General features: G+C 46.8%; 1 protein-coding gene across 1 annotated transcript; it reads right to left on the bottom strand.

Moving 5' to 3' along the window:
* Positions 1-901: 901 nt before the first annotated feature.
* Positions 902-25,495, bottom strand: Znf365 (zinc finger protein 365). Its single transcript, XM_050139486.1, has 5 exons — positions 25,258-25,495; positions 22,037-22,795; positions 9,920-10,100; positions 4,838-4,875; positions 902-3,917 (listed from the first exon to the last, which is right to left on the bottom strand). Exons 2-5 carry the CDS (start codon positions 22,780-22,782, stop codon positions 3,656-3,658), a joined length of 1,227 nt encoding a protein of 408 aa, XP_049995443.1. The 5' UTR covers positions 22,783-22,795; positions 25,258-25,495; the 3' UTR covers positions 902-3,655.
* Positions 25,496-26,553: the final 1,058 nt, after the last annotated feature.

Genomic DNA, 26,553 nt, shown 5'->3' with positions numbered 1-26,553 from the left:
TTCCATTGCTTGGTAGCTTTTGCAAATGAGAGAAAACATGTTCAGACCTGACAGAATCAAATGGATGGAGCTGATGACATCATGCTGGGCTACCGAGGCCCCTAAAGGAATCCAATTTTTAACATGAACCAGCAGTCACTGTTTGGAATCTCTCCAAACCTCCTCTTCAGGACTGTACATGCATGCCATCCCTGGAATTCAAGACACTAACTTACATTTCTGGATGACAGGGAACAGACGATTGTGCTAGTTCCCAAAAATAAACAAACAACTATAGCATGGTACCCCAACTAACCTAACCCTAGTTAAATACCGAGAGCAGATCAAGGGCATTTCACCAGTAGCCCGAACAGACTGCCAATTGGAGTCCCCTGAGTTCCCACAGCTCCATGCTCCTTAGAAGACCAGTGGCTAAAAGGTTCCTTCCTCTCTTTGCAACCTGTTCCAAGTCCTCTCTGGGATTTACAGCAATAAGGATGGGCAGCAGACCCAGGCTGGGGTACACTGTGACGTCTGTTTACGGTTTTTGCTAAGAGTTGACAAGTTGAAAACTGAGGTGTTGGGAAAGCTATTCATAGTCATAGAGGAAGGACAGGGAAGGATGCTGAGCCGGCTTCTAATGAGTTCCCTTAATGTGAACGGACGTGGAAAGAACATTGAGATATATGACCAGAGTGCGTGCAAACGAGCAAGCTAGTTTTCCTGAAGGCCAAGAGGTGTGTAAGGCCACAGTGATTATGTCCATAATGAAGAGTTTATTTGTGAAACATTGTTTCGGTTCACTGCTAGTGGTGCAATCAACTCGACTTTCCCAAAAGACTTGACCTAGAAGAAACAGGCCAACACGTTAGTCAGAAATATAGCTTTATTATCATAATATTTCATAATCTAAAAACTTCCTTTTTTTCCATCCTGGGAACAGAAATATTCTAACTTCTATACAATTAACTGGCCCTGCAGAATACTGGAATACAGCATCCAAGCCAGCAACACTTACAGATAAGAATCTGTTTTAGTTTGGGGGCGGGGGAGGGATGAGAGGAAAGAACAGTTCAACAGATCCTTTCTCCTTCCAAAATAAATAATAAAATTCAATTTCTACTTTAGTGAAAACTTGAGTATGGTTTCTCAAAAACTTTGGTGATTTATTCAGAAAGCCACTGCCTCAACTCTAAGGTTGATTGCCTCAGGGGACAAAAAAAATCTGAAAATAACACATAAATGGAACTTGGCCATGGTGGAGTGAATGATCTGTTCTGTAAGCCAGTTCCCATACTTCAACAGCAGATTTATGTCTCTAGGAAGTCTACTGAACTTAGTACATTTCCTTGTATGGGGGTCAGAATCCAGTTGAAACTTAAAAGATTTTTTTTAATTTAGTAATTAGATCTCAAAGCTATTTATCTTGTGTAACGTCTACAGAGTAGATACATGATGGTGCTTTTCAAAGATGAATGTGTATCACTGTTAGAGAGGGCTGCCATTCCTTCTAGGCATGTTAAAAACAAAACCCACCAAAAATGAATTCGTTTAAATAAAATGGGAAACAAATCTGGCTACACTAGCTTCGAAACCAAGCAGTCGCTGTGGAGCACACACTACGGGACAGGGGGCCATGCAATAATACAATCACCCAGTCACATTTTCAGCGTGGAGAAAGCTAAAATGCAACCATGACATAAACGCCAATGCTAAATAACTATGGAGGGGGTTTCTTCCCCCAAATAAACGATAACCTCACCACTTCCACAACGTCAGCCTCAACAGTGATACCTACAGCTGTGTTCTTTCCCCTACTTGGCGTCCGCCTAGGCACCACACAGAAGATCCTGCCCCCAGCAGTCAGAAGTCAATGGAGACTCAGACACCAGCCTTCCCCTGAGGACGGGCTCGAAATACCGGAAAACGATGAGCTCTCCTTTTCAGTTCACTGGCATCCTAAGCCACTGCTTTAGTGTCTATGTTTTAACGGGATGCCACTCGGGTGCTTGTTGCCACAACAGTAATTCTACTAGTGTTACCTAGGTTACGGTTTTAACTGGTAAAGCAAAAGAATCCGATTCACAGAAACAAAGCTATATAGTTTTAAAGCCACCCACCACAAGCACACACTTTTTCCATGAGTATTTAAAAATAAATTATTAATATACTTGACATATATATATATTGTGTATGTTTTATATATTTATATAATCATGGACAACATTATCCCTGTTTTAGGAAGGATGTCAGCATGTGTACACTCTGGAGACCTGATGGTACTGTGCAGTTTAAGGAAAAATATGAAAATTCCCTCCAGAAGAGAATTTAAAGAGAGGAGATTCTGGAGAGTTCTTTTAAGGGGACGATACCATCTGGGAAGGATGGTGTCAAAGGTCAGATCCCACATACATCCTCTTTTTCCCTAAAATTACAATAGAATGCAGCACACCATGAACACCCTAGGTGTGTGGCTGACAGGTAGGAACGTGGACGTTAGTCCTGGAAGCTACAGGAGGTGAAGTGAGCTTCTGGGTGGGGAAAGAAGACACCAAAGAGAAAGGCATGCTCGCTCACAGTTAGCAGATAGCAAGCCAGTGGTCCTTCCGGGAAAGCAGGTGGTAGCGGAAGCTGGGCGTCCCTGCAGCACGCCCAGGGTGCTCCCGGCACACTGAATGAGCTCTCCTCGGGCACTTCAAGCACTTGGGTACCACATCAGTGATGCTGCTGACCCCAAGGGTTTTAGCAGCTATCTAGACAGAGGCTGGCAGACAGCTCTGAGGGTGTGGCGTGCTTAGCCAAAGAGGCAGGTAGGGTGTGCCCAAATAGGAACGACTATGCTCTGAAGGACCCCAGATCTGAATCAAACAAACCTAAAGGCCATCTGGCAAAGTGAGAGCTGAGGTCTAACTGAACCCTCCCGGTAAGCCACCCAGGAGATTAAAGTCTTGATTAACCAGAACTCTCAAGGGTAACCGGAACTTTTCTTATAGAGACTTTCAAATGGATCAAAGTTGTGTCTAAACACAAACAAGAACAAAAAACCTCTTATTTCACTGCTCTCACCAGATTTACACCCCCTAGCTGGGTGTGGTGGCACACACCTGCAGTCCCAGCCCTCGGGAGGCAGAGGCAGGAGGATTACTGCAAGTTCAAAGCCAGCCTGGTATATATCAAGTTCCAAGCCAGCCAGGGCTATATAACAGAACAATGCCCTGTCTCTAAACAACAACAATAATAATATATATTATTTTAAGAAGTAGAGGAACTTCACAGTCCCATTCCTTGCCTCATAATTCAGAGAGCAGCAGACATCAGAGCCCGGCATCTTGAGTGGCCCAAGTACTAATGACCACTGCATAGAAGCCCAGGTAGAAACTGGGCCAATTATTTTAGAAGTTACAAATTCATGTTTACAAGAACTAGAGGACAAAAGCGCTTCAAGTTTTGCTTTAATTATTTCTTAGTTTTTGCCTTGCTTGCACTTAAGGTAGATTGAAATACAATCTTGGTTCTCGGAGACCCCCTTTGTTAAGTTCTGGTTAATCAGGGTGTCCCTATGTGTTCCTTGCTCTGCTATGTCTTCCTATGGCAATGTGCCCCAAAGGACAACCCTGTTGGTCCCTGGAACATCATTCCCCAAGCCCCAAGGTGATGCATCTGAACCATCCACGCTCTAGATAATATTCACGATGGCTGTAGGCTTTTTCTTCGCCATTTTGGGCCTGAAGTTGCCTTTCCGGCTCAGGCCCAGATGCTCCCCCTTTTTAGCTGGTCTGAAGAATTCTCTCGGAGACTCAGCCTGTTCGTGAATGGCCTTGGCAGGCTGCATCCCGGCTCTTTCATCCTTGACTTTCTTCAGGTAGCTCCTCCCTCTTAGATGGAAATGGGCCCTCAGCTCTGGGTGGTTGCACACAGAATGTGGGTGCCCTCGGATTCTAGAAGGGTGGAGGAGAGGGACACATAGGGAGAGGCTTCTTTATCCCTTAAAAGCAGCATAACTAACCACTGCTGTCCACCATGGCGAACCATGCTCCCGCTGAAGATAAGTCACAGATACTGATATTTTAATTCCCCACGGTCCCTGTGACTGAGTGATGCTAAATCCCAGGGAGATATTACTATATTACTAACTCTACTATTAATGATGAAACAGGCACAGAAAATGTAAATGACTTCCGGAATGCTATGCAGACCTGCAGGTTGCAAACTCATATCTCATAACGCTTTAGGTGACCACCAGGAGACTCAGCAAAAGATGGTGTCGGGGACTGGAGAGATGGCTCAGTGGTTAAGAGCATTGCCTGCTCTTCCAAAGGTCCTGAGTTCAATTCCCAGCAACCACATGGTGGCTCACAACCATCTGTAATGAGATCTGGTGCCCTCTTCTGGCCTGCAGGCATACACGCAGACAGAATATTGTATACATAATAAATAAATAAATATTTAAAAAAAAGATGGTGTCAATATATTTAAAGTATGTGATTTATAGAAATAGTGCAATAGAGTAGTAATATACTATATTCACATTAAAATGTTATATATGTGATATATATGTGTGTGTGTGTGTGTGTATATATATATAAAATATTAGTAAGGAAAAGATACAGTAGCTAAGTCCTGGGAGTATCACTCCAGTGTTGCTATAGCATCACTTGCTGAGCAGCTGCTAGCTTTTTAAAAGTGTCACAGGCCTGCAGGCAAATGTCCAGGTAAGCCTTTAAAACTCCATGTGTGGACAGCTACCTTCTCAAACACAACTGGCTTGAGAAATCCACTCATCGACATCCAGTGCAATAGGAAAGCATACAGTGTAAACATGATCCCACGGCCCAAGTATAAACAAAGACATACGTACAGACATCTGGGCTTCCTATTCGATGAGATGTCTGTGAGCTGATGGGAAACAAAAGAGAGAAAACATTAGTTCACTTAAAGGCTGGGTGTGGTGCCTGTATGTGCATGTGGTGGGGGGCTAGTGAATGGAATATCCCGTGGGGGCCCACAGCATTTAGAGAAAGACACTGGATGTCTTCCTATGTTAATCTCCACCCTAGTCTCTCAAGACAGGGTCTCTCGCTGTACCTGTAGCGTATTGTTGTCACGTAGGCTGGTGGCCAGTAAGTCCCAGGGATCTGCCTGTCTCCCGAAACATCACTTCTGCAGTCCTAGGGTTACAGGCACACAGAGCCACGCTCCACTTCTTATGTCTGCCCTGGGGATCTGAACTCAAACCCCCTTGACTGCATAGCAAACACTTCATCTACCGACTCTTCTCAGCTCCTGGACAGCGTTTTAAACTCTGTCTTCTTTAAGACGCACTATTATCATTAAGAAAATCTGTAACTAGGTGGTGGCATTACCTAGGGAGCATTGCATCCAAGAACAAGAGTGTCCCAGCTTGACATACCTAGTCGGCCTCTGTGGACACCTATCTCGGTTTTCTAAGGTGTGCGTATCAGAATATTTCAAAACTTTCCAAAAAATAAAAATAAAAATGAAAACTAAAATTAAAAAAGCTCCCCAATAAATCCAGGTCAGAAAAAAAAACCATGTCTTTAAAACCCAGCACAATGGGTTATTATTTCTCAGGATCTGGTTGTATTTGCAGCTGATTCAGTACAGCTGTAGCTAGCCAGTCACAGAGTACCAACGGAGAGGAAATGAGCGTCAAATGTTATTTCCGAAATATATCATTTCTAAACTGAGAACATATGAAGACCAACCCCACAAATGTCTCCAAGGCCATCTACCATCGAGATGATGTCCGTTCCTAATAGCCCATGCAATCCAATATCTGGCTGCGCTCTGTGGCTGGGCTCAGAGTGCCTTCTTTGGCAGTACAAATAGATGATTATCATATTGTGACCCAGATATCATCATTCCGCATATGGGGAAGCCCAGGGTATTGCCAGCCCTAGGTTCCCAACCTCCCTCAAGCTGTTCTCACTAGGATGAAGCCGGGCCACATCTTTAGGCAGATTCCAAAAGGAGAACGATGGAGAAACTATGGGAGGAAGGCCTCCTTGGGATTCGGGACAGGGGGATTACGACACGTTCGATATCGGTGGAGGATTCGGTCTCACATTGTTTCAGGCCACCTCCTCAGGTTATCCTCCAGCAGTTCGTTCCTGATCCCCCTGTTCTCCTTGATGTGATCCTCTGTATGCTCTGGATATGTTTTATGACCCTTGGTTAATAAAGAAGCTCCTTTGGCCTATGGCAGGGCAGAATATAACTAGGCGGGAAAACTAAACTGAATGTCGGGAGAAAGAAGGTGGAGCCAGGGAGACACCATGTAGCTCCCAAAGGAGAAAGATGCCAGAACCTAACCAGTAAGCTACAGCCTCATGGCAATATACAGATTAATAGAAGTGGGTTAATTTAAGATATAAGACCTAGCTAGAAATACACCTGAGCTGTTGGCCAAACAGTGTTGGAATTGATATAGTTTCTATGTGATTATTCAGGTCTGAGTGACTGGGAAATGAAAGTGCAGTCTCCAATTACATCCCCTGATCCTCTCGGCGTCCAGCAGCACCCACTGACCTCCTCAGCTCTACTCCCCAAGCTATTACCTCTGTACTCCTCTGCTGCTCCCTCCCAGCCACCACCTCTCGCCTCCAATCATAACAGCCTCCTAGCATCTCTCATTCTGATGCCCTTCCACGCTGGAAGCCTCTCCATAGCTTCCCGGTGCACTGGGAATGGACTTAAACTTCCCGACACACACACACACACAGACACACACACACACACACACACAGACACACACACACACACACACACACTGTGACTGGCAACTTTGCCTCCTACCACTCAACCATGCCAAGCTCGCTCCTTCCTAGCATCATACCACAGTGTCCTTGCCTAGAGCATCCTGCTCTGACTTTCCACAGAGCTGTATTCTCACATTATCCAGGCCACGGTGCAGGGTAGAGCTCTCCTGCCCCTCGCCCCAATGCATCCCTCCAACCCGAGCACTTCACACCTTTGCAGCAGCCACCACCATGCAAGAGTGCCATTGTTGATTTGCTCACTGTCCCCACCACGTAACATAAAAAGGACCTTGCTGGTCTTGCTCATGGCATTGGCACCTCATGAGCACTGTGCCCTCAATAAATAGATGTTAAATGAATTACTGCTAGTCCTCAATTAGCAGCCTGGAGGAAACAGTACTTAAAACAAGATTATCCAAGCTGTTTCCCGATCCCCTATCTGAGTGGTTCTGAGAACGGATTTTGGCAGATGGGATATTAGGTCACTTTGCGTCTGATTTGACAGCATTTTTTTTTTTAGAGCACAAAGATAAAGTATCTGAGTAAGCATACTGTATTTTTAGAAATCAGCCAGGTGAAAGAGAACATAAATGCTCAAGGGGATTCAGGGAAAGATGCAGGATGCCAAACATTGTTTCAGAAAAAGCACCAAAGGCGAGGGGAAGGAAGTTTCCCCTGGCACAGAAGGACACAACACTAATAGTCACCTTCTAGGGGAGGCAAGCCTCTTAGCATGGTAAGAATTGCTCTTCTCTCAGGAGTGCTTCGCAGGGAAGAGGAAGAGGAGTGGATAGCGGGGGAGATGTGGGTGGGTCCACAGTGTGTCCTCTGTAACGAGGGGTGAGAGCAGGACTGGGGGGCCAATCTTCCTAGTCACTCTGGAGGAGGGACGTGGAGGTGCTAGGAGGAAGGGATGAGAAGGGGGAGATTCAGGCAGGATGGTTGCCTGTCCTGCTGTCACCGAGGAAGTAACTATTCTGGGTGACTCCAGAAGCCTGGGTCAGATGGGTGCTCTGCGACCCGCGAAACTGTGCCAAATATCTGATCCAGCGTTCTTCCTGAGCACATCCAAGTTACTGCATCTCCATGGCTGTTTTACCTTCCGTCCAGTGGTTGCGCATTAAGCCAATAGCAGCAGGCTGCTAAGCTATAGCCTGGGGGGGGATTCTGTGTTTCCCCAGACGAGGGTTCTGTCACAGCCACTAAAGGTAGTTCTTACTAAATCTCTGTTGACCTAATAAAACTCAGATTCCAAGGTTAGGGTTAAAACCTGTGAACTCAGAGAGTTAGAACAGCAACTGGCTAACTTCCTCTCTTTGCTGGTGCTCCCAGAAGCAAGCCATTCCAACTGCCACAATGCCACAGCAGTAACAATAACAACAACAACAACAAGCTAAGCTCCTCCCTGCTACTTCCTGTCAACCAGTTGCTAACTCTGCCACTCTCAGTCCAAGTTAATTGTATTTAATTAATGCATCTGCGACACATCTTTACATAGTTAACAAAAGCAACAGGAACAAATGTAACACATCTTCATATAGTTAAAGTAGTATCACACAGCATAAACAAATGTGACACCTCTTTGCCCAGTTAAAATAATATTCTATGACACTCCATAGTCGCAGAGAGTGTGGGAGAGCAGAGTTCTCTTTCTATAGTAAAGGCAGAGTTCCTCATTTTATAGGCAGATGCATATGCCTACAATGAGGGAGAGGGGGAGAGAGACAGAGAGAGAGAGAGAGAGAGAGAGAGAGAGAGAGAGAGAGAGAGAGAGAGAGAATCCATTGTAGGGTCTGTAGACTGCCCAACTTGACCCTAGAAAAGGTTGAGAAGAAACAAAGAAAAGAGGATGAGCTACGAAAACATGTGCCTAACCCCTTCTGAAATAATCCCTTGCTCTGGGTCTCCCCAAGGTCAGAGCTCCAATCCACAACAATTAGGCCGTTTCTCTCACTACAGCCTGATCATGCTAGTCACACAGCTCTCATGCCTAAATTGCTCATTACAATCTCAACTGCACTTAATAGCATTCGGATTAGCCAATGCTTCCTTAGGCTGAGCCAGCTGGCTTAAAGGAGACCACGTGGTTGAACCATAAAAGAGACAAACATAAATACTTAATTTCCTACTATGTATGAATGAGTCTGTTTGTGTACATTGTGTAAATACATATATATTTATAAAATATGTATGTGTGTATACTATGTGACTTTGCATATGTTTAATGTGTGTGTATATATCTGTGTAAGTATAAATATGTTGCATGTGTATATTTGACCAGAAGAGAAAGGAAAAATTCAACTTTTAATTACAAGATTATATTATGTGAAATAATTATTGCTATGCCTCTCAAAAGACTTGATTTTCAACCTGGGAAAACAAGCTGAGCCAAGGGCATGAGCACAGGAATATAGAAAGGAGGAGGCCTGAGTGTGTTGGAGGGGATCTGGTTTTATATTGTTTTATATTTTATTTTATTTATCTTTCCATTTTTCGAAAGTTGAACTGTCCAGCAGGCAGATCTGAGCATCCACTTGCCCTGCCTGGAGAGTGATCAGACATCCCATTGCCCTTCAGAAGGCAGGAGTCTTGATCAAGTCTCTTAACGACTCCTGGAACCCTAACACCCACAGGGACTTCTTAAGCCTCTGAAGGCCCTGGGTGACACAGTATAGCAACACCTATCACCTGCCATGGATTCTTTTTGAATAGCCACTCAAAGCAAGGTTTACCCGTGAGTATTGTTGACGAGCATCTTCCTCCCTTGTCAAGAAAGTTGAGTGTGTACGGCTGGATCTTGATTTCCTGAAATGGTAATCCTCAAAATATTGCCTTGATGAAATACCTTCTGATCTATCTGGAAACTAAGACTGGAACTTGGATATTTCCAGCTTTGTTATTTTACAAGTTAAAAATATGTTTAACAATTATCTTGGAATGGAGGTCAATGAGGAGCAGGTGAGTGTGTGCCCCAGACTTAGCTTTCTCCCTGGAGCCCTGTACCAGTCAGGCAGAGGCACGACCTGGTCCAGGACTTAACGTGACACCTAGGAAGCCCTTATGACTCCCACAGCTCCCCTCTCTTCTATCTTAGTTCCTTCTGGATCCATTCCTACTGGACTCAGGGGGCTATGGTCGGAGGATGGCTGGGCTGGACTTACCACGTGCTCGCTAGCGTCCCGGCTGAAGCCCGAGGCCTGCTGGCTTTGATAGTACTCCAACTGCTTTTCCGCCAACTCTACCCGCTGCAGCAGGTTCTCAATGAAGTCCTGGAGCCTTGCTTTCCCTTGAACCTCCTTCTCGGCAGCTGCTTCCAGGAAATGGTTGAATGTGACAACTTCTCTGTAAGGACACAACACAAAGAAACATTGGAAGTCACTCGTCCATTGCCTACTGACGGACACCGACATCAGTGGTGAGGGCCATGGCAACGACAAAAGGAATGAGATTGCGTCTTAACAGAGGGAGACAGTCACCGAATGCCGAAATAAGGGCGTACATCCGAAGGTAGGTTAACAACATTGAAACTAGGCTCAAGGTGACAAAGTGACTCGGGGTTGGGGGCGATGTTTCAGAAAGCAAAGTCAAAATCAACCTTTTAGGTGGACACACCTGAAGGAAGTCCTGAGGAAGAAGCCACAGAGACACCTGGGAATTGTAAACCAGATGTATGCAGATGGATCTAAGCCAGTGCCAGGATGTGTGTGTAGAGAAAGAGACTCAGACTCCAGACTTAGGAAAAATGGCGTGAGAGACTACAGAGCACTGAGACCCACCCCTTTATTTCCCTAGGGGATGGTAGGGGGTGTCTGGATAGGGAAGACGGAAGGTTAGCGCCAAGGCAGTAGCTCAGTCTCTAGAGTTTCCCTGGGTTTGATGCCCAGAACCATACAAACTGGGTACCATGGTGCCTGCCCATGAGCCCAGTATTTGGAAGCTGGAGGAAGGAGGACTAGAAGTTCAAGGTCATCCTCAACTACCTAGTGAGTTCAGGGCCAGCCTGGGCTACACGAGACTCTGCCTCAAAACTAAAACAAGAAAAGGCGGGAGGTGCCTACCGCATGGGGAAGAAGCTAACAGTATTTCCTTTATAGCGTCTTTGGTAATTATATACCAGACCATAAAACACGTGCTCAAGGTACCCAAGAGAACAAGGGACCTCAAGGTAAGAGCACAAAATGTTCATGATCTGGCTTCTGATTCCACAGAGTAGTTGGTCTTTTAGAAACAGCCACTTGTTGAGTTTTGGCATAGTATCATCTGCGGTCGTCTGGAAATATTAAAATGCCCCTCAGCTGTCTCACTGGGTCTCTGTGTAATCCCACACGTCTTTCACATATTTCCATCCAAACAATAAAATGTAGAACTGCAAAAGTCTAGCTGTTCTCGGAGAAGCTAGATATTAGAAGTATTCACAGGGTGGGTGAGAAGGCTGGGTGGGTAGGAGAGCTTGTAGGAGGAGCCTGCACCCTAGTTTAGTCTCCAGGACCCACAAAAAAGGAGAACCCCAGCTTCCAAAGGTTGTCCTTTGACCTTCACGCCACCATCCACACACACAGTAATAATAATGAATAAAACGTTAAAAGTAAAGCAGCATTTGTGCGACATTTAAAACAATATCCCTCTTCTTACTAAATTGTCTGGGGGGGGGGAATAGTTATTGTTTCATAAGACCTGTGGTTTGTGCTAACAGAAATACATTTTGTGCGGTGGTTAAGGCAGACATTACAAGGGTAGATCCTGAAATAGCCAACAACCAAGATTTATTGGCTGAGAAAAAGAACATGACATAATCTCACACAATAGTGAAGCCTGGTCATGGTTTTAATTTAGGTTATGGCCCTGCTGAGTTAGAACACTGTGTGAAGAAGCTATGGAAGGCCAGAGGCAAAGACAAGGGCCAGCCTTAGAGGAATTCAGTCAGGGTACAGGGGGACACAATCTCTTAAAGCACTCCTAAGTCACTTCCTGTCCTATCATTGACTTATCACTTATTTTTTTTTAAAGAAGAGTAAAGTATTATTAAATCCACGATTTTATGAAAATGTCTATTAAAAGCAAGATCTGACTCCTGAAGGGGAAAAATACCAGCTACAGTGTAAGAAATTGCCATGGAAGCTCATTTCTATGCAGAGCGATTTGCAGCCCCGGGACTCTTGATTCAGCCCCAGGACCCAAAGGCATTTTGAAACCAACACAACCGAGAAAGGCATGGGGGGGGGGGGGAGTCCTGTCTATGCAGCCAGAAATTTAATGAGGAAAAAAAAAATTGCTTACTCATGCATTTGCTCATTTATAGGACAGCCATAAACTCTGCAGCCTGAAGAACATTAGTTTTATTTATTTCTGAATTTGTTTAGTGTGTGTGTGTGCACACACATGCACAGGCATGCACACACATGCGCACAATGCACACTCTCACAAGCAGGCATGCACACGCTACAGTGCATATGTGGAGGTCAGACGACAATACACAGCAGTGAGTTCTCCCTGTCACGTGGATTCTGGGGTTCAAACTCAGGTCTCCAGGCTTGGTAACAAATCCCCTTAATTTACTGAGTCATCTCACCAACCCGCTATATTTGCGTTATTAGAGATTGAAGCCCCCAGATTACTTCTTTGGAGATGAGTTAAAGGCAGCTAACCTTGGAGAAATCAAAATGGCCTGTCATGTGATCGGCAAATTTAGAAAGTGACAGAGGTGGTGAGGAATGGCTCAGTGAGTAACATTAGCTGTGTGTGGTGGCTCCCACTTATAATGACAGCGCTGGAGAGGCGGAGACAGACAGAGGCCACTGGATCTATAAGGAATGGTTTGTCCACCATCCTAGACCAGGTAGTGAATCCAAGACCAATGAGAGACTGCCTCAAATAAAACAAGGTCGATGACACCTAAGGAAGTACACCCAAGGCTGAACACACACACACACACACACACACACACACACACACACACGGCAGGGTGGGGAGACTGACAGAGCGAACAATAATGTATTATGATATTCACAATTTGCATTCACTGAACTGCATTTCTTAAAGGAGGGGCAATGTATCACCGATTACAGCTTGGCATCAAAAACCATCTCTTATCTTTCTAACTTTCTTCATCCCAGCACCAGTCAGAGTCTCGCCTTGTGACATGCTGTTCTCTCAGTCAGAATCTCTCCCTAGTCCCCTGTCTGAACGCTCTCCCTGGAGGACCCATTCCCAGACACACCCCCAAGCATAGTGACAGATGGCTATGGACTCCCACAATAACCCTTTAGCCGGTCAGGGAACACACCACAGACCAGTCGTGGGGCTTAGCCACTTCATCATAAAATCACTGACTTGGGGGGCATTTTAGTTACTCGCCTTGCTGTGATTTTTTTTTATTTTATAAAAAAAAGTTATGAAAGCACCTTAATGCAGAAAACACTTATTTTGGCTCAGAGACTCGAGGCGCAGCTGGTCCATGGCATCCATGGTTAGGAAGCGCAGAGGGACTCCTGCTGGTCCTCAGCTCACTTTCTCCTTTCCATTCAGTTCAGGACCCCAGCCTATAGAACTCTATTGCCCACATGTAGATCTTTCCACTCATAGACCCTAATTGAGATAATCCCTCACAGATGCGCCCAGAGATTTGTTTCCATGGTGATTCTAAATCCCATAAGGCTGATCATGAAGATTAACCACCACCGTGTGGAGTCCGCGGAGGTCTAGGAGATAACAGAGACCTCACAGATCCTTAATGGCATACAAAATGTACAACCACAGCTCTAGCTGAGCATACAGCCAACAGAAAGACCCTTGGGTTCCTTTGTTCTTTTCGAGACCAGTCTTGGGCCATACGCAAAAAAAACAAACAACAGACACCTCCGAGAGGAGTAGGGTGGGATGGACAACGGGTTCCCTTCTTCAACTCTTAAAAAGTACTTTCGGCTGGCTGGCTTCCCCTTCCCAAAGGAAGCCTCGATTGCTTCATTTAAGTGTCATTTTGAGAGATGGCTCAGAGGTTAAGAGCATTGCCTGCTCTTCCTAAGGTCCTGAGTTCAATTCCCAGCAACCACATGGTGCTCACAATCATCAGTAATGAGGTCTGGTGCCCTCTTCTGGCCTGCAGGCATACTCATAGAAAGAATATTGTATACATAATAAATAAATAAATATTAAGTGTCATTTTACATGACTGATCCATGAGCCCTTTCTAGAGTATATGAAATGATAAAAATACCTCCATCTAAAAATAGCCCCACTAGTGATCACAGCACCTCAGATGGCCTGTAATGTCAGCTATGGGGCAAACTGAGAAGCAAGAGTCCCCCCTTCTAGGCACCAGGAATCGAGCTGCAAGCTCAGAAGCCAGAGCATAGCCCCGCACTCCACAGGAGTCACGCGATCGTGAAACCGGCTACTCTCTGGTTTTGTGGCCTTTTGCCCCACCTTTCTTTTTCTTTTTTTTTTCTTTATTTTTTTTTTTCTGGCTTTCAGATAAACAAGTATGTTCTTCATTAAGTTGGGGGAGATATCTCAGGGGGTAAAATGCCTGTTGCAAGCATGAGGACCTGAGCTCAGATCCCCCCCAAACCCACGTAAAAGCTGACTTGGTAGCACATCTGCAACATCAGTGCTGAGCAGAATAGAGACAGAAGAATCCCTAGAGCTCACTGGCCAGTCAGCCTAGCGGGACTGATGAGTGTTCGGGTGGAAGTTCCAACCCAGCCCCCACCACTGGAAGGTGCCTCACTCCAGACTCTGCCCCCCCCCCAAGAAAGGGCTTCTATCCAAACAATGAGTTTCAGGTTCATGGAGAGACCCTGTCTTAAAAGACAAGGTAGAGAATGCTAAAGGAAGACACCCAACATTGGCCTCTCTAGACTCACATGCACACATACAATTACATACATCCACAAAAGCATGTACCTCTCTCTCTCTCTCTCTCTCACACACACACACACACACACACACACACAATATTTTTAAGTTTTTCTAACTAGAAAATTGAATTAATTTATCGATTCTAATCAGATTAATACTACCGCTGAAATTACTCAGGCAAGGAGAGAAACGAGGAGGAAAACGGAGAGGAAGGCAGAACCTGAAGTTTTTTCCTATATTTCTAGATTGTCCCCCATGTACTACACCTAAGAAAGCCCGTTTCACGTCCTGTTCATTCTGCTTCAGTCTGTATGTCTGAAAGCAACAGAGATCACCTATAGAAACTGAATTAAGGGCTGGAGAGATGACTCAGGGGAAAAGAGCGAGGGCTGCTCTTGCAGAGGACCTGGGTTTGGCAGCCAACACCCACATGGAGGTGGACTGACAGCCACCTGCAGCTCCAGTCCTGGGGGTGGCAGGTGTCTCTCTCTTCTGACCTCCGCAGGCACTGAGCCCACATGACGCAGATACACCACACGTGCAGGCCAACACTCATCAATTAACAACAAATAAATCTTAGAAATGGACCAACTGTGGGAAGCCCACAGATCCCTCCTTGCCCCCGTGACCTCTCCTTCTTGAGAGACGTCTTTCGGCCACCTTCCAAGATGAGAACTGGCAGAGACACTATGTTGTCCACTCACTGTGGTAGCTGATCCCCAAATGGGAATAGCATCGATAAATATTCAATTTTGCCCTTGTGCATGTGTGTGTAGCATATGTGCGCATGCCTGAGCATGCATGGAGGCCAAAGGCTGACTGTGGGCTTCCCACTCTTATGCTCCACCTTATTCCCTTGAGACAGGGTCTCTCGCTGAAGCTGGAGCCAGGGAGGTGGCCAGCAAGCCCAGCAGCAGTGTGGTAACAGGCACGTGTGCAGCCAGCCACACTTAGCTTTTAATGTGGCTTCTGGGGACGTGGTCCTCAGGGTTTGTACTGCAAGTGCTCTCTGACCTTGAGCCACTTTCCCACCCCCCAAGCTTGCCTGTGTAAGGTCCACATTCCACACGGAAATGGGTGTCGCTGACTCAGACTGCCCTCTTAGGATCGGGTTTCTATCATTTTCTCTCTGGTTGATCGGTTCCCCGAGAGTAGGGACGTCACCTTGCTTGCCACTGTATGCCCAGACCCTGAAACAGAGCCTGACACTTATCAGGCTCTCTTGGAAATATCCATCTCCTGCAGGGCTCTCGACTGGAAACACAGCAAGTGACGGAGGGAAGCCGCAAAGGGGTCTGTCTACTTGAGCTTAGAAAGTACAGGTGGAAAGCAGGGACGGAATCAGAGGCCCCCAACTCCATTCCAGGCTGACAGTGGCATATGCCCCACCCTGACTGGGTGAGGGCATCTGGAGAGCCTAGCTGGAAGCTCTGAGCTGGGTATTCCAGAAACTTAGCATCATCACCCTGCAGCAATACCACCAGGCTCCTGCCTCCGACACCTCCAATGCCAGCTGACTCTCTCTTTATTCATATCAGAAAATAAATGATGTCACCGCTACAGCCGTCTCAAAATAGCTGAGAAGCGAGCGATTCCAAAATGGGCCACGCTTGGGATTATATAAGTCCCGAGGCGTTGGATAAATCTCACATCGTCAGAAGTCTAGCAAGGACACAGTGAACCTCGGCAGGAAGATGGGGCAACTGGGTTTCACACTCAGCTTTGTTACGGGATCTGTTCCTAGGCAAGTCACTTCTTGGCTCTCAGGCTTTTTTTCTTTAACTGAAGAAAAAGAAAAGTGTCCCTCTGAAGGAGGCACAGGGCACCTTCCAGGTCCAAAATCACCAATCACAGGGTGCATTTAGGGACTCTGGTTTCCAATGTCACTGGCCCCTGCCTGACACAGCAAAAGAACGCCTCATCTCCCTTCCCTTCTCATAGGCTCTCTAGGTGGAAGGGTCTACTCTTCAATGTCTTTTTAGCTTAAAATTGTGGCCTCCACTTAGGCATTGCTAAGCTGCCCTGTCGTCAAGCATGGTGGCACACACACTTGTCATCTCAGCACCAAGGGGTTAAAGCTACTCAACAAAGCCCTGGGTTTAAAAAAATACAAAAAGAAGAGGAAGAGGAGGAGGAGGAGGAGGAGGAGGAGGAGGAGGAGCAAGAGGAGGAGAAGGAGGAGGAGGAGGAGGAGGAGGGCAGTGGTGGTATATGCCTTTAAACTTGGGAGGCAGAGGCAAGTGGATCTCTGAGTTTGAGGCCAGCCTGGTCTACACAGTGACTTCCTGGACAGTCAAGACTACACAGAAAAACCCTGTCTCAAAAAACACACAAACAAAAAGGAATGAGGGGGAGGGCTGAGGAGATACTTCAGTGAGTAAAGGGCTTGCCTTGCAAACATGAAAACCTGAATTTCCGAATTTGATCCCTGAAACTCACTTTTTAAAAAGATGGGTATGGTCGGGCAGTGGTGGAACACACCATTAATCCCAGCACTCAGGAGGCAAGAGGCAGGCAGATCTCTGTGAGTTCAAGGCCAGCCTGGTCTACAAGAGCTAGTTCCAGGACAGTCTTCAAAGCCACAGAGAAACCCTGTCTCAAAACACACACACACAAACAAAAAAGATGGGTATGGTAGCACTTGCTTGTAATGAGAGAGAAGAAAGGCGACTCCTTGAGGCTCAGCTTACCCTATTTGGCAAGTTCCAGACCAGTAAGGGATAGCTTTAAAACAGTTCCTGAAGAAAAAGAGTACAGTTGTGTGTGTGCGTGCACATACACACACTACACACACACACATATATATTATATAAGTGTATATATATATATGCATATATAAGTCTATATATAAAACAAAGTCCTGCCCCTGTGTTCATACAGGATCTGCTTCTGGATATGCTTCCTACTTTCTGCATTTAGAGAAAAATATGAATCTTATGCTCTCCAGACATCCCTAGCACCACACTAGGCACATCAAAAATAGCCCAGTAGCATGTTCCAAACATACAGGCTGAAAGCGTGTAACAAATTTGGTGTTACCGTATTGCCAAGAAACTCACAGAAGTTATATCTAGCCCCATTGTTCTGGTTAGGGATCCCTTACTGCAAGGTGGCCTGGATTGATTTACCTGATTAGAGACGGGGCTACCGCACAGCTAAGACTGCTTGTCAATAAGTAAACGCATCTCCCATCTCCCGGGCTTTTAAAGTCACACTGACTTTGAGAGGGTGACGAGAAGATTCTTTTCTCCGATCTGCACTGCAGAGCTTGTAGACCCTGCCAAGGGGGTGAAGGGCAACCGCCCCAAAGGTGACCTACTCAGTCCGTGAAGGACTGTGTCATTGCTGGGAGCTGGATTCATGCAGCTTGGAGGTGGCTCCAGGGCTTTGCTTGTTTGGTTTGGTTTTGAGTTTACTAGACTTTTGAACAGGGCCTCATTCTGGAGCCCAGGTTGGCCTGAAACTCATTCTAGTTTTCTTTCCGTTGCTGTCATAGAATATTTTGATCAAAAAGCAACTTGGGTTCATTCCGTTTATGATTCCACATCACAGTCCATCACCAAGGGAAATCAAGGCAGAATCCTGAAGGCAGACCTGTGTCCTACTCCACAGAGCATGACCCCCCAAACAAGGAACTCAATTCACCGCCAAAGAAGCACGACAGGAACCACAAAGGATGCTGCTGGCAGGCGTGCAGGTTTATACTCAGTTATCCTTACAGAGTTCGGGTTTATCAACCTAGGGAATGGTGCCACTCACAGTGGGCTAGGACCTCATACATCAGTTAACAATCAAGATAGTCACCCAGGCATGCCCACAGGCCAACCTGATCTAGGCAACCGCTCACCTGAGACTCCTTTCCCAGATGATTCTAGCATGTGTCAAGTTTCAGTTAAAGCTAACCAGGGCACCCAGACTAGCCTTGGGTTTTCGAGGCAATCCTTGGCGTCAGCCTTCCAAGTGCTCTGATTGCAGGGATATAGTACCGTTGTCCAGCTCTCCCTGGAGCTATTAATTTCCGTTTCAATGAAAGGCAGTTGAGAGGCTAATTACATTTGCTTTTTATACACGTTCGTTTGTCTTGATGAAATCCGCTCTCTGAATTTTAAAGTTTACCCAGATTTAAGTGAATCTGAAGTAGGACAGTAAAAACCTATAATTGCACAGAAATGAACTTTTAGCCTAGACCCTAGAGCCTGGAGAGCTCCCAATGGGACATCTACTAGGAATTATCTGGAGGTTTCCTTGGCTGGGAGGGGTCTTTCCTATCAGAAAGGCCATGTCTCTGGGAGATATAGTCCTCTGGGAGAACGGTACCATGGGAAGGGACCCAGCCAGGCAAACACAATCAAACCAACTTGGTTGGGATACACTGATATGGCTGAAGGGCAGCTGTCTGTGTGTTCCCATTCAGATGGCGGAGTGGGGGTGGGGGCAGGGCAGGGACCAGGATCTGCAGATACTGAGGGACAGAGGGGACTGTCTTTATCTTTGTTGCACTTTGCCCAAGAGATTCAGTGTCCTCTCGAAGAACAAGACCCTTTCAGTTCCAGTTCATGTACAGAGAATGTGCTTATTTAAGGCATGGATACAGAAACTGTTAAGATGGCCTCACATGGAAGCTGAGAAAAATGATGACTTTGTGTTTCAAAGTTTAAGGCAATGTCTCTATATTTTTATTCCAAGTTGGTTTTTTTTCTTTTTAAACTAAATATTCCTCCCCTTTTTTTATCCCAAACATGACATATTAAAAGTCAATGATGCCAAGGCCGTAGCTCAGTGGTCATATGCATCTTTAGCAAACACGAGTCTCTGGCATCAGTTCCTGACAACAGATAAAAGGATTGCCAGAGTATAACTCACACGAATGTGGACAAAGATGTCACGAGAAATCGGCTACAACGGGACATTTAGTTCTAGCAAAGCGGTGCATTCAATAGTGCATTGTTTAAAGCAGCAACAACGTAGCCGTACCATACAACAGCCTGCAGGAAGGGTGGAACTCTGCGTACTGTACAAAAGACACCTGAGAGGCAGGCCACGTGAAAGCACAAGACACCCTAAAGGCAGACCACGTGAAATCACAAGCACCTGTAAGGTCCAGGGGAACAGCGGCAGGTGTCAGGGTTCCATCTAGAGGAACCTTATGAGTGTGTGCTTGAGTTATAACAGTAGTGTGCACACACGAGATAGGCCTGGGAGGAACGCTTTCTCCTGAGGCTGGGTAGGGGTGGGCTCGGAGAGGAGAGAGAACAGGCACCCCTCCATCTGGCGGGATGCTTTGTTTCACGAGCCTCTGTTCAGGTGGCAGTTCCAGATGAACGGAAACCACCACTCTCTACCCACAGATGGACCACAGTTACTTACTGATTAACTAATTAATTAATGTTGAGAAAGGGTCTCGAGATGCCTAGGCTGGCTTTCAAGCCCCAAGGGAGCTGAGGATGACTCCCTTGAACTCCTGATCTTCCTGCCTTTCCTTCCTAGTGCTGGATTATAGGATTACAGGTGTGCACCACCATACGGTTTAATAAGTGCTGGCAGTCAAGCCTATGGCTTTGCGCAAGGCAGGCAAACACTCCACCAAATAAGTGTCTGCCTACCCAGGCATTAATCTACTCTTTCGAGGACTAAATCGCTGGTTGAGTCCACCCTCTCATATGAAAGTGAATCTTTGACAATAGCAGACATCTGACCACAGGAACCACCTTCTATTAGCCGTCAACCCACATCTATGCAGCCACTAGCCCCAAACCCATATCCGTTATTATTTGTACTATGAGCAAATTATAAACCCTAAACTAAGAAATGCAATAATCTGCGGCCCTTTTAATTTATAGCTACTAAATCAAACAAAAGCATCAGGAAGTCAGCCCAGGTTTTACTCTTAGAACTTCCCCAGCTCCACCTTACAGCATCGCAGGGTAGGTCATCTGGGTCGCCTCTGTGGACCCAAATGCCTACTTCCTCCCAGGAAGCACTCGGAGGCCAAAACACGGCAACAAAAATGATGTATCCATCAGAGATCACTTTCCTAAGCACGAAAAAAGACTTGTGGACGCTCAGGTTTGATTGTCAGCTGGATGCGGTTTAGAATGACCACGAAACACACTTCATGGTGCATCCCTGAAGCTCTTACCAGAACGTTTTACCCGAGCTGCTGTCCTATTTGCCTTTCTGGTGCTGTGATTTTAGAAAAGAAAAATGTCACTTAAGGGAGGAAGGATTTATACAGATCACAACCCCAGGTCACAAGTCCAACACATCAAGAAAGCCACTGTGGCAGGAGCGTGAAGCAGCTAGTCATATCCAGTCAGGAGCAGAGAGAAGATGGAGACATGCATGCCTCTTTGTGCCCAGCCCCCCCCCCCTGCACTGAACACACACAGCCTGTGTGGGACGCCCTGCGTAGGGAATGGAGCCACCCACTGTGGGAGAGGTTCTTCCACATCAATTGAAGTAATTAAGACAATCCCCCCACAGACACGCCCACCAGTCAATCTCACTGAGACTCTTGTTTCCAGATGATTTTAAACTGGAGCCAGTGGACAATTAAAATTAATCACAGTCAGGAAGACTCAAGCTAATTAACTATGAGACATAATCTCACCGGCTGGGTCCAGGGCTGAATAAAAAGAAGAATGCAAACTGAACATCAATGCTCATTTCTCTGCTCTTTGACTATACATGCAACATCACCAGCTACCTCATATTTCCACCATGACTTCCCAGACATAATGAACTGTGACCTTGAACTGTGAGCCACACTAAACTCTCCCTTCCTTAAACTGCTTTCGCCAGGCATTTTGTCCCGGCAGTGTAGATGAACTAATACAATAGCTGATTCAAAGTCACCCTAACTACCTAAATTTTTAAAATGTCTAGCATGACTAAACAATACCTGGGCATCCTTTCAATGGGAACGTAAATATTTAGCGATAGCAAACGGAGCTCTCTTTAGTAGGCAGTTTCCCTGGATGTTTTAGTTAGTATAATTTAAGAAAGAAAAGTATCTCGAGCAAACAAGCCAAGAGTACCTTGGAACATATTTTATATTATAACAAGCCCTCATCTCATTCTTGACTATTCTTGACTATGTAATCTACACACATCAGTGGACCCTCGCACGCCGTGGGCGCAGGTTTACAAACCAGCTGTGCTATCCTTCTAACGTCATCCATCTGAGTTTCCAAGGTAACCAGGAGTTAGATATTAATTAGGTTAATGATGCCAGGTTGCCCACCATCTCCACAGAAGGTGAATAAAGCCAAGGTTTTCTGCGTCCTGGCACAAGTGAACCAGTAAGGAACCAATGCAGCCAAGACATGTGCCAGTGACACACGGCAATGAACATCTGCTTGTAACTTGGGGAGGGAGGGTCCCCCAAGCAGGGGTTAGCATCCAGTTTCAGCAGCACTTACTCCTCTTTCCTCAGGAGCTCCTCCTCGGATTCTGTCAGGCGCTGTTTCAGCACGGCGATCATTTCCACGGCCACGTCCACCTGTCTGTTCAGGGCCCGTTCTCGCCTCTGAACTTCCTGCTTCTTCTGCGTCAGCTGCACGAAGGCTGCCCGGACCTCCAACAGTTCGGCGGTTTTCTGGGCCAACTCTTTGGTGAGTTTATCGATTCTCTTCTCGATGGTCCTGTCCACCGCCTCTACCATGCGATTGAACTTTTCTCGGACGTGGGCCTCGAAAGCAGCTTTGGTGTCAGGGGTGGGAAGTCCGGGGCTCGAGCGAGGAGCTTCCAGAGAGTCAGCCCGGATGTCCACGGCCGTGTAGGTCTGCACATAGGACACGGGCCTCTCTGCCACCATCTCAAAGGGCTTCGGGTCCTTGGAGTGCCCGTGGGAGATGCTGTACAAGTTAACATAGCTTGGCTTCTGCTTGGTCACCTTTGCGTGGCCCCGGAGCAGTTTTCCCTGCTTCGGGAGTTCTGCGCACCTGACTAGCTCTGGGTCCTTGAGAGACGGCAGGAGGCTGCATTTCGTCAGGAGGGTCCGCTCCTCGTAGCTGTGACTGAATTCCAGATGGGCCCTCAAGGACGACAAGCTTCTAAACCTGGTATGGTCCCCACACCTCGGGCAGCGGAATGGCAGGCACACAGCGACATTCTCCAGCGAGTCCTGCCAACGGTACCGGCTTTCCTCAAAAGTCCTCTGTTGCATCACTCTGAAAGTCCTGGGAGGGGGAGAAGACAGCCATTTATGTGTCTGTCAAAAGCTTCTGAAGTGACTCCAACTGACAAAGATGGCTGCCCCTTTCCAGAGAGGCGCTAGCTTTTTGTTTTTAATTAGCTTGTTAGTATCAATCAAGTAACTGTTTCTTGGGGGCTTTTTGTGTTTATTTTGTTCCTATTGGTCCTCTCCCCCAGTGCCCTCCTACATCGCCTGACCTTCCAGAGGGTTCCCTTTCCTCCTGTCCCAATATCCCACCACTTTCAAGTCACATGTATTGGAGATGAACTCCTCTCTCTTTCCTTGAGAAGTCCTTTTATCCTTATTTCATGACACACACACACACACACACACACACACACACACACACACACGTTAAATTCTAAGATCCTTGTTTGAGAGAAAACACACTACTTGTCTCCAGAGTCTCACTTATTTCATTTAACACATTGCCCAGTCCCACTCGTTTTCCCGAAAATGTCAGACTTTTAATTTTCTCAATCGCTAAGTCAAATTCCATTTTGTATTTGCACCCTACTTCCTTTCTCAACGCTTATGTTGATGGCTACCTGAGCTGGTTCCAAGGCTTGGCTGTTGTGAACACTGCAGTAATAAATTTGGGTGAGCATCTCTGTACTAGGATATAGAGCCCCTTGGGTTTATGCCCAGGCATGGTATAGCTGGGCCATATGATATTTCTATTTCAGTTTCCTGAGAAATCCCCATGCCAATTGCCATAGTGACTATACCAGTTCAAGCTTCTTGGGCTTTAAGCAACTATTGCATTTAGTATTTAGAGTTGATTTTTATGCTGAAATTCAAGCCTAAACCCGTATGCCAAATGCGGCCACATCCACCCTCTTCGGCCGCACAGGATCACTGCAGGTTACAGAGGGCAGGGCCTACAGAGGCAGAAACATTTCTAATCCAGCTCCAACCTAGCTGAGTCAAGGTGGCTAACACTCTTAGACAGATGAAAAAAAAAAAAAAAACGGAGCAGGGAGGAGAAGTGACAGGGCCCCAAGAAGGGAAGAGAGTGCTCCAGAAACAGAACTCAGGTTTTCTGTCCTCCTGAATTTGGAATACTACATGGAAATGTGTCCCAGACAAACAGGTCTTAAGAGAGCAAGCTTGGCAATCTTTTCTCAAGTTGGCTTTAAGCACACAAGCTGAAATAAAAAATTCAACCTCACATTTTTACTTAGTATTTAATTTTTATTTTAAATAAAATTTCCTTATTTGTCTCTGTCTCTCTGTCTCACTCTGTGTGTGTCTCTCTGTCTCTGTCTCTGTCTCTCTCTCTGTCTCTGTCTCTCTCTCTCTCTCTCTGTGTGTGTGTGTGTGTGTGTGTGTGTGTGTGTGTGTGTGTAGATCAGAGGACAACTTCAATGAGTTCTCGTCTTTCCCCATGTGTGTCCTGGAGAGTGAGCTCCGGTCGGTCACCCAGCTTGGTGACACATGCCTTTACCTGCTGAGCCACCTTTTCTGCCCATGACTTAAACATTTTTAATTACTGGTGTGATGACAAAAATCAAAGTGTTAATATAATAATAATGGCCCAACACGACTGAAATCTGGGAACCCAAAATGTCAGATATCATTTGATATATAGACGGGGCCATGGCTGATAACAGAACGTTCTAGGTGGATCTGCCTTGCCTATGATGCTGTTTTTGGCACAGCTTCTAGAGTGTTAGAACCGGGTGGACCTCGGCCAGCATAACTCCTCCAAAAATAGGAAGTTCTTGTTGCCTTTGCAAATTCTGATGAATTTGCCCTCGCCACAGATCCCTATGACAACCCAATTTTGCAAGGGGCCCTGTACCCATTTCCTCCAAGAATGGTCATGAGCACTGGGTCCCACTAAGAAGGGGCCCGGATAACATTTTAGGGTGAAGAATCGGTGTTACACCCTCAGTGGCATCCAGAAGCTGAGACGGAAACCCTGTTGGCCAGGCAGGCGCATTTTCCAGGTTACTAAGTCTCTGGATCTCAGCAAAGGGGAACCTTCTTGTACCGAACTGGGATGTTTAACAGGATGCAATCCCTGGCCCAGCCCGGGGCTAAAGGCTGGCAAGGGGTGCAGGGATAGGAAGAGATGCTTCTAGAGCGGCAGTAGGAAGAGAGGCATGTTTGGATGGGGGAGATGGAATAACCACGCACTCCCCAGCTCCAGGCTTCCATTCGCGCAGAGGAAACCCCAGGGCACACACAGGTTAGCAAAAAGGGCTGCGATTTCCTGTGCAGAGCTGGGCAAGCTGGGCAGAACCTGCCTGGGGTCCCCGCTTTCCTAGCCCCCCGCTCCGACTGATGATTGCATGGATTCGTGCTCACGCGAGTTCGTGCAGGTGGCTACGGGAAAGCCGGCCATTCCGACTCCCCGTGACGCTGCGCGACAGGGGCCAGCTCCCTGCGTATCCGTGGGGCAGGGGGGGCGGGCGCACGGCTCCAGCCGAGCCCACTTACCCGACTTGTTGCTGCCGCTGCAGCCGCCTGTGCTGATGGTGCGGGAGCCGAGCGAGCGGTTTTCAGCAGAGCCGTAAATCAGGCTGAGCCGGGTCGGCTCCCACGCGGGACGAGAGGCGACCGGGGCGGAGCGTGGCGCGGGCGGGACACGGGGGCGGCGCCCGGGGACGCGAGGCTGGAGCTTCGGCCCCGGGCGGCCACCCCTGGGTCCACCCCATCTGGGCTCCTCTAACGGAGATCCTGGGCCTTTCCCTCAATCCAGCTCAGGATTCCGCTGACATCACGGGGAGGGATCCAGGATGGTCCCCCGGGAGGGAGGCGGGGACGTCTGCCAGCCTTGCCCAGCTGAGATGCTGCAGGCCCAGGAAAGTGCTTCCCAGTAACAGGGGCCAGGGAAAGTGGGCGTAAAGATGGAGCTGTGTGCTGGCCAACCATTGCAGAGGGCTGCCAGCAGGACGGCCCTGGTATTTATGTTAGAACTTCATGCAGGCAACCTGGCAAGGAGGGACCACATGACTACCCTACTCCAGCCCTGGAAGAGAGTGTCCTGGGGCTAAGTTAAACAGAAGTGAAGCTAGGAAAAGTGCAGAAGTTAACAAACACTTATATTCAGCAACCTGAGGTCTGCATTCTAAGGGCAAACCTCAACTCCAGTCTCTCAGTGGAAGGGAGATTTAGCAGTCTGAGAAGTGTCATTTCTTAATAGAAGTCTCAGTGTGTGTGTGTGTGTGTGTGTGTGTGTGTGTGTGTGTGTGTGTGTGTGTAGGGGCTTTGAGGGACTGGAGAGATGGCTCAGCAGTTCAGAGCACATACTGATCTTGCAGAGAACCTACATTGATGAAATCAGCTACTGCTGTCAATATTATTTCATTTAAAATTACCAATAATTTCACAGGAGGAGCCTTTGTGCCTGGAAAATTCAGAAAAGCAGAGCCAGGGAGTCACTCCCAAGAAACGGGTGTTGGCAGCTGCGCTGGGGCCTGTTCTCCTGGAAAATATTATTCTTCACTGAGGTTATTTATTGAGTAAATTTAGTGCAATGGTTTATTAAGCTAAAAAAAGAAAAAGAAACGAGTTCCAGTCTGAGGGTGCACCCATGAGAGAGTGCATGCGTCACTTTAAGCAAGCAGGAAGCTCACCCAGTCTGCCTTTGGGGCGGATGGAAAGTGTGATCTGGGGGATAGAGGGGACACAAAGGTGTAGGGCTCAGTCCTTTCCATCACTGAGGCAACTTGTTCACATCTCCTGGTCCCAAAGTATCTCCACTTCAAGTGAAACCGTGGAGATTTTCTGGGG

The sequence above is a fragment of the Alexandromys fortis genome, unplaced genomic scaffold (genome assembly GCF_014885135.2).
Source record: "Alexandromys fortis isolate MF-2015 unplaced genomic scaffold, M_Fortis_MF-2015_v1.1 scaffold_9, whole genome shotgun sequence".
In the NCBI taxonomy this organism is placed as follows: domain Eukaryota; kingdom Metazoa; phylum Chordata; class Mammalia; order Rodentia; family Cricetidae; genus Alexandromys; species Alexandromys fortis.
Note: the sequence above shows the minus strand (reverse complement) of the source record. Positions and strands in the feature narration are given on the sequence as shown.

Excerpts from the sequence above, each read along its gene's own strand:
- Znf365 (XM_050139486.1), bottom strand. The coding sequence starts at position 22,782 with ATGCAACAGAGGACTTTTGAGGAAAGCCGGTACCGTTGGCAGGACTCG. Across the intron at positions 10,101-22,036 it reads GAGCTCCTGAGGAAAGAGGA|AGAAGTTGTCACATTCAACC; the intron begins GTAAGTGCTGCT and ends GTGTCCTTACAG. Across the intron at positions 3,918-4,837 it reads AATAGGAAGCCCAGATGTCT|AATCCGAGGGCACCCACATT; the intron begins GTACGTATGTCT and ends CCACCCTTCTAG.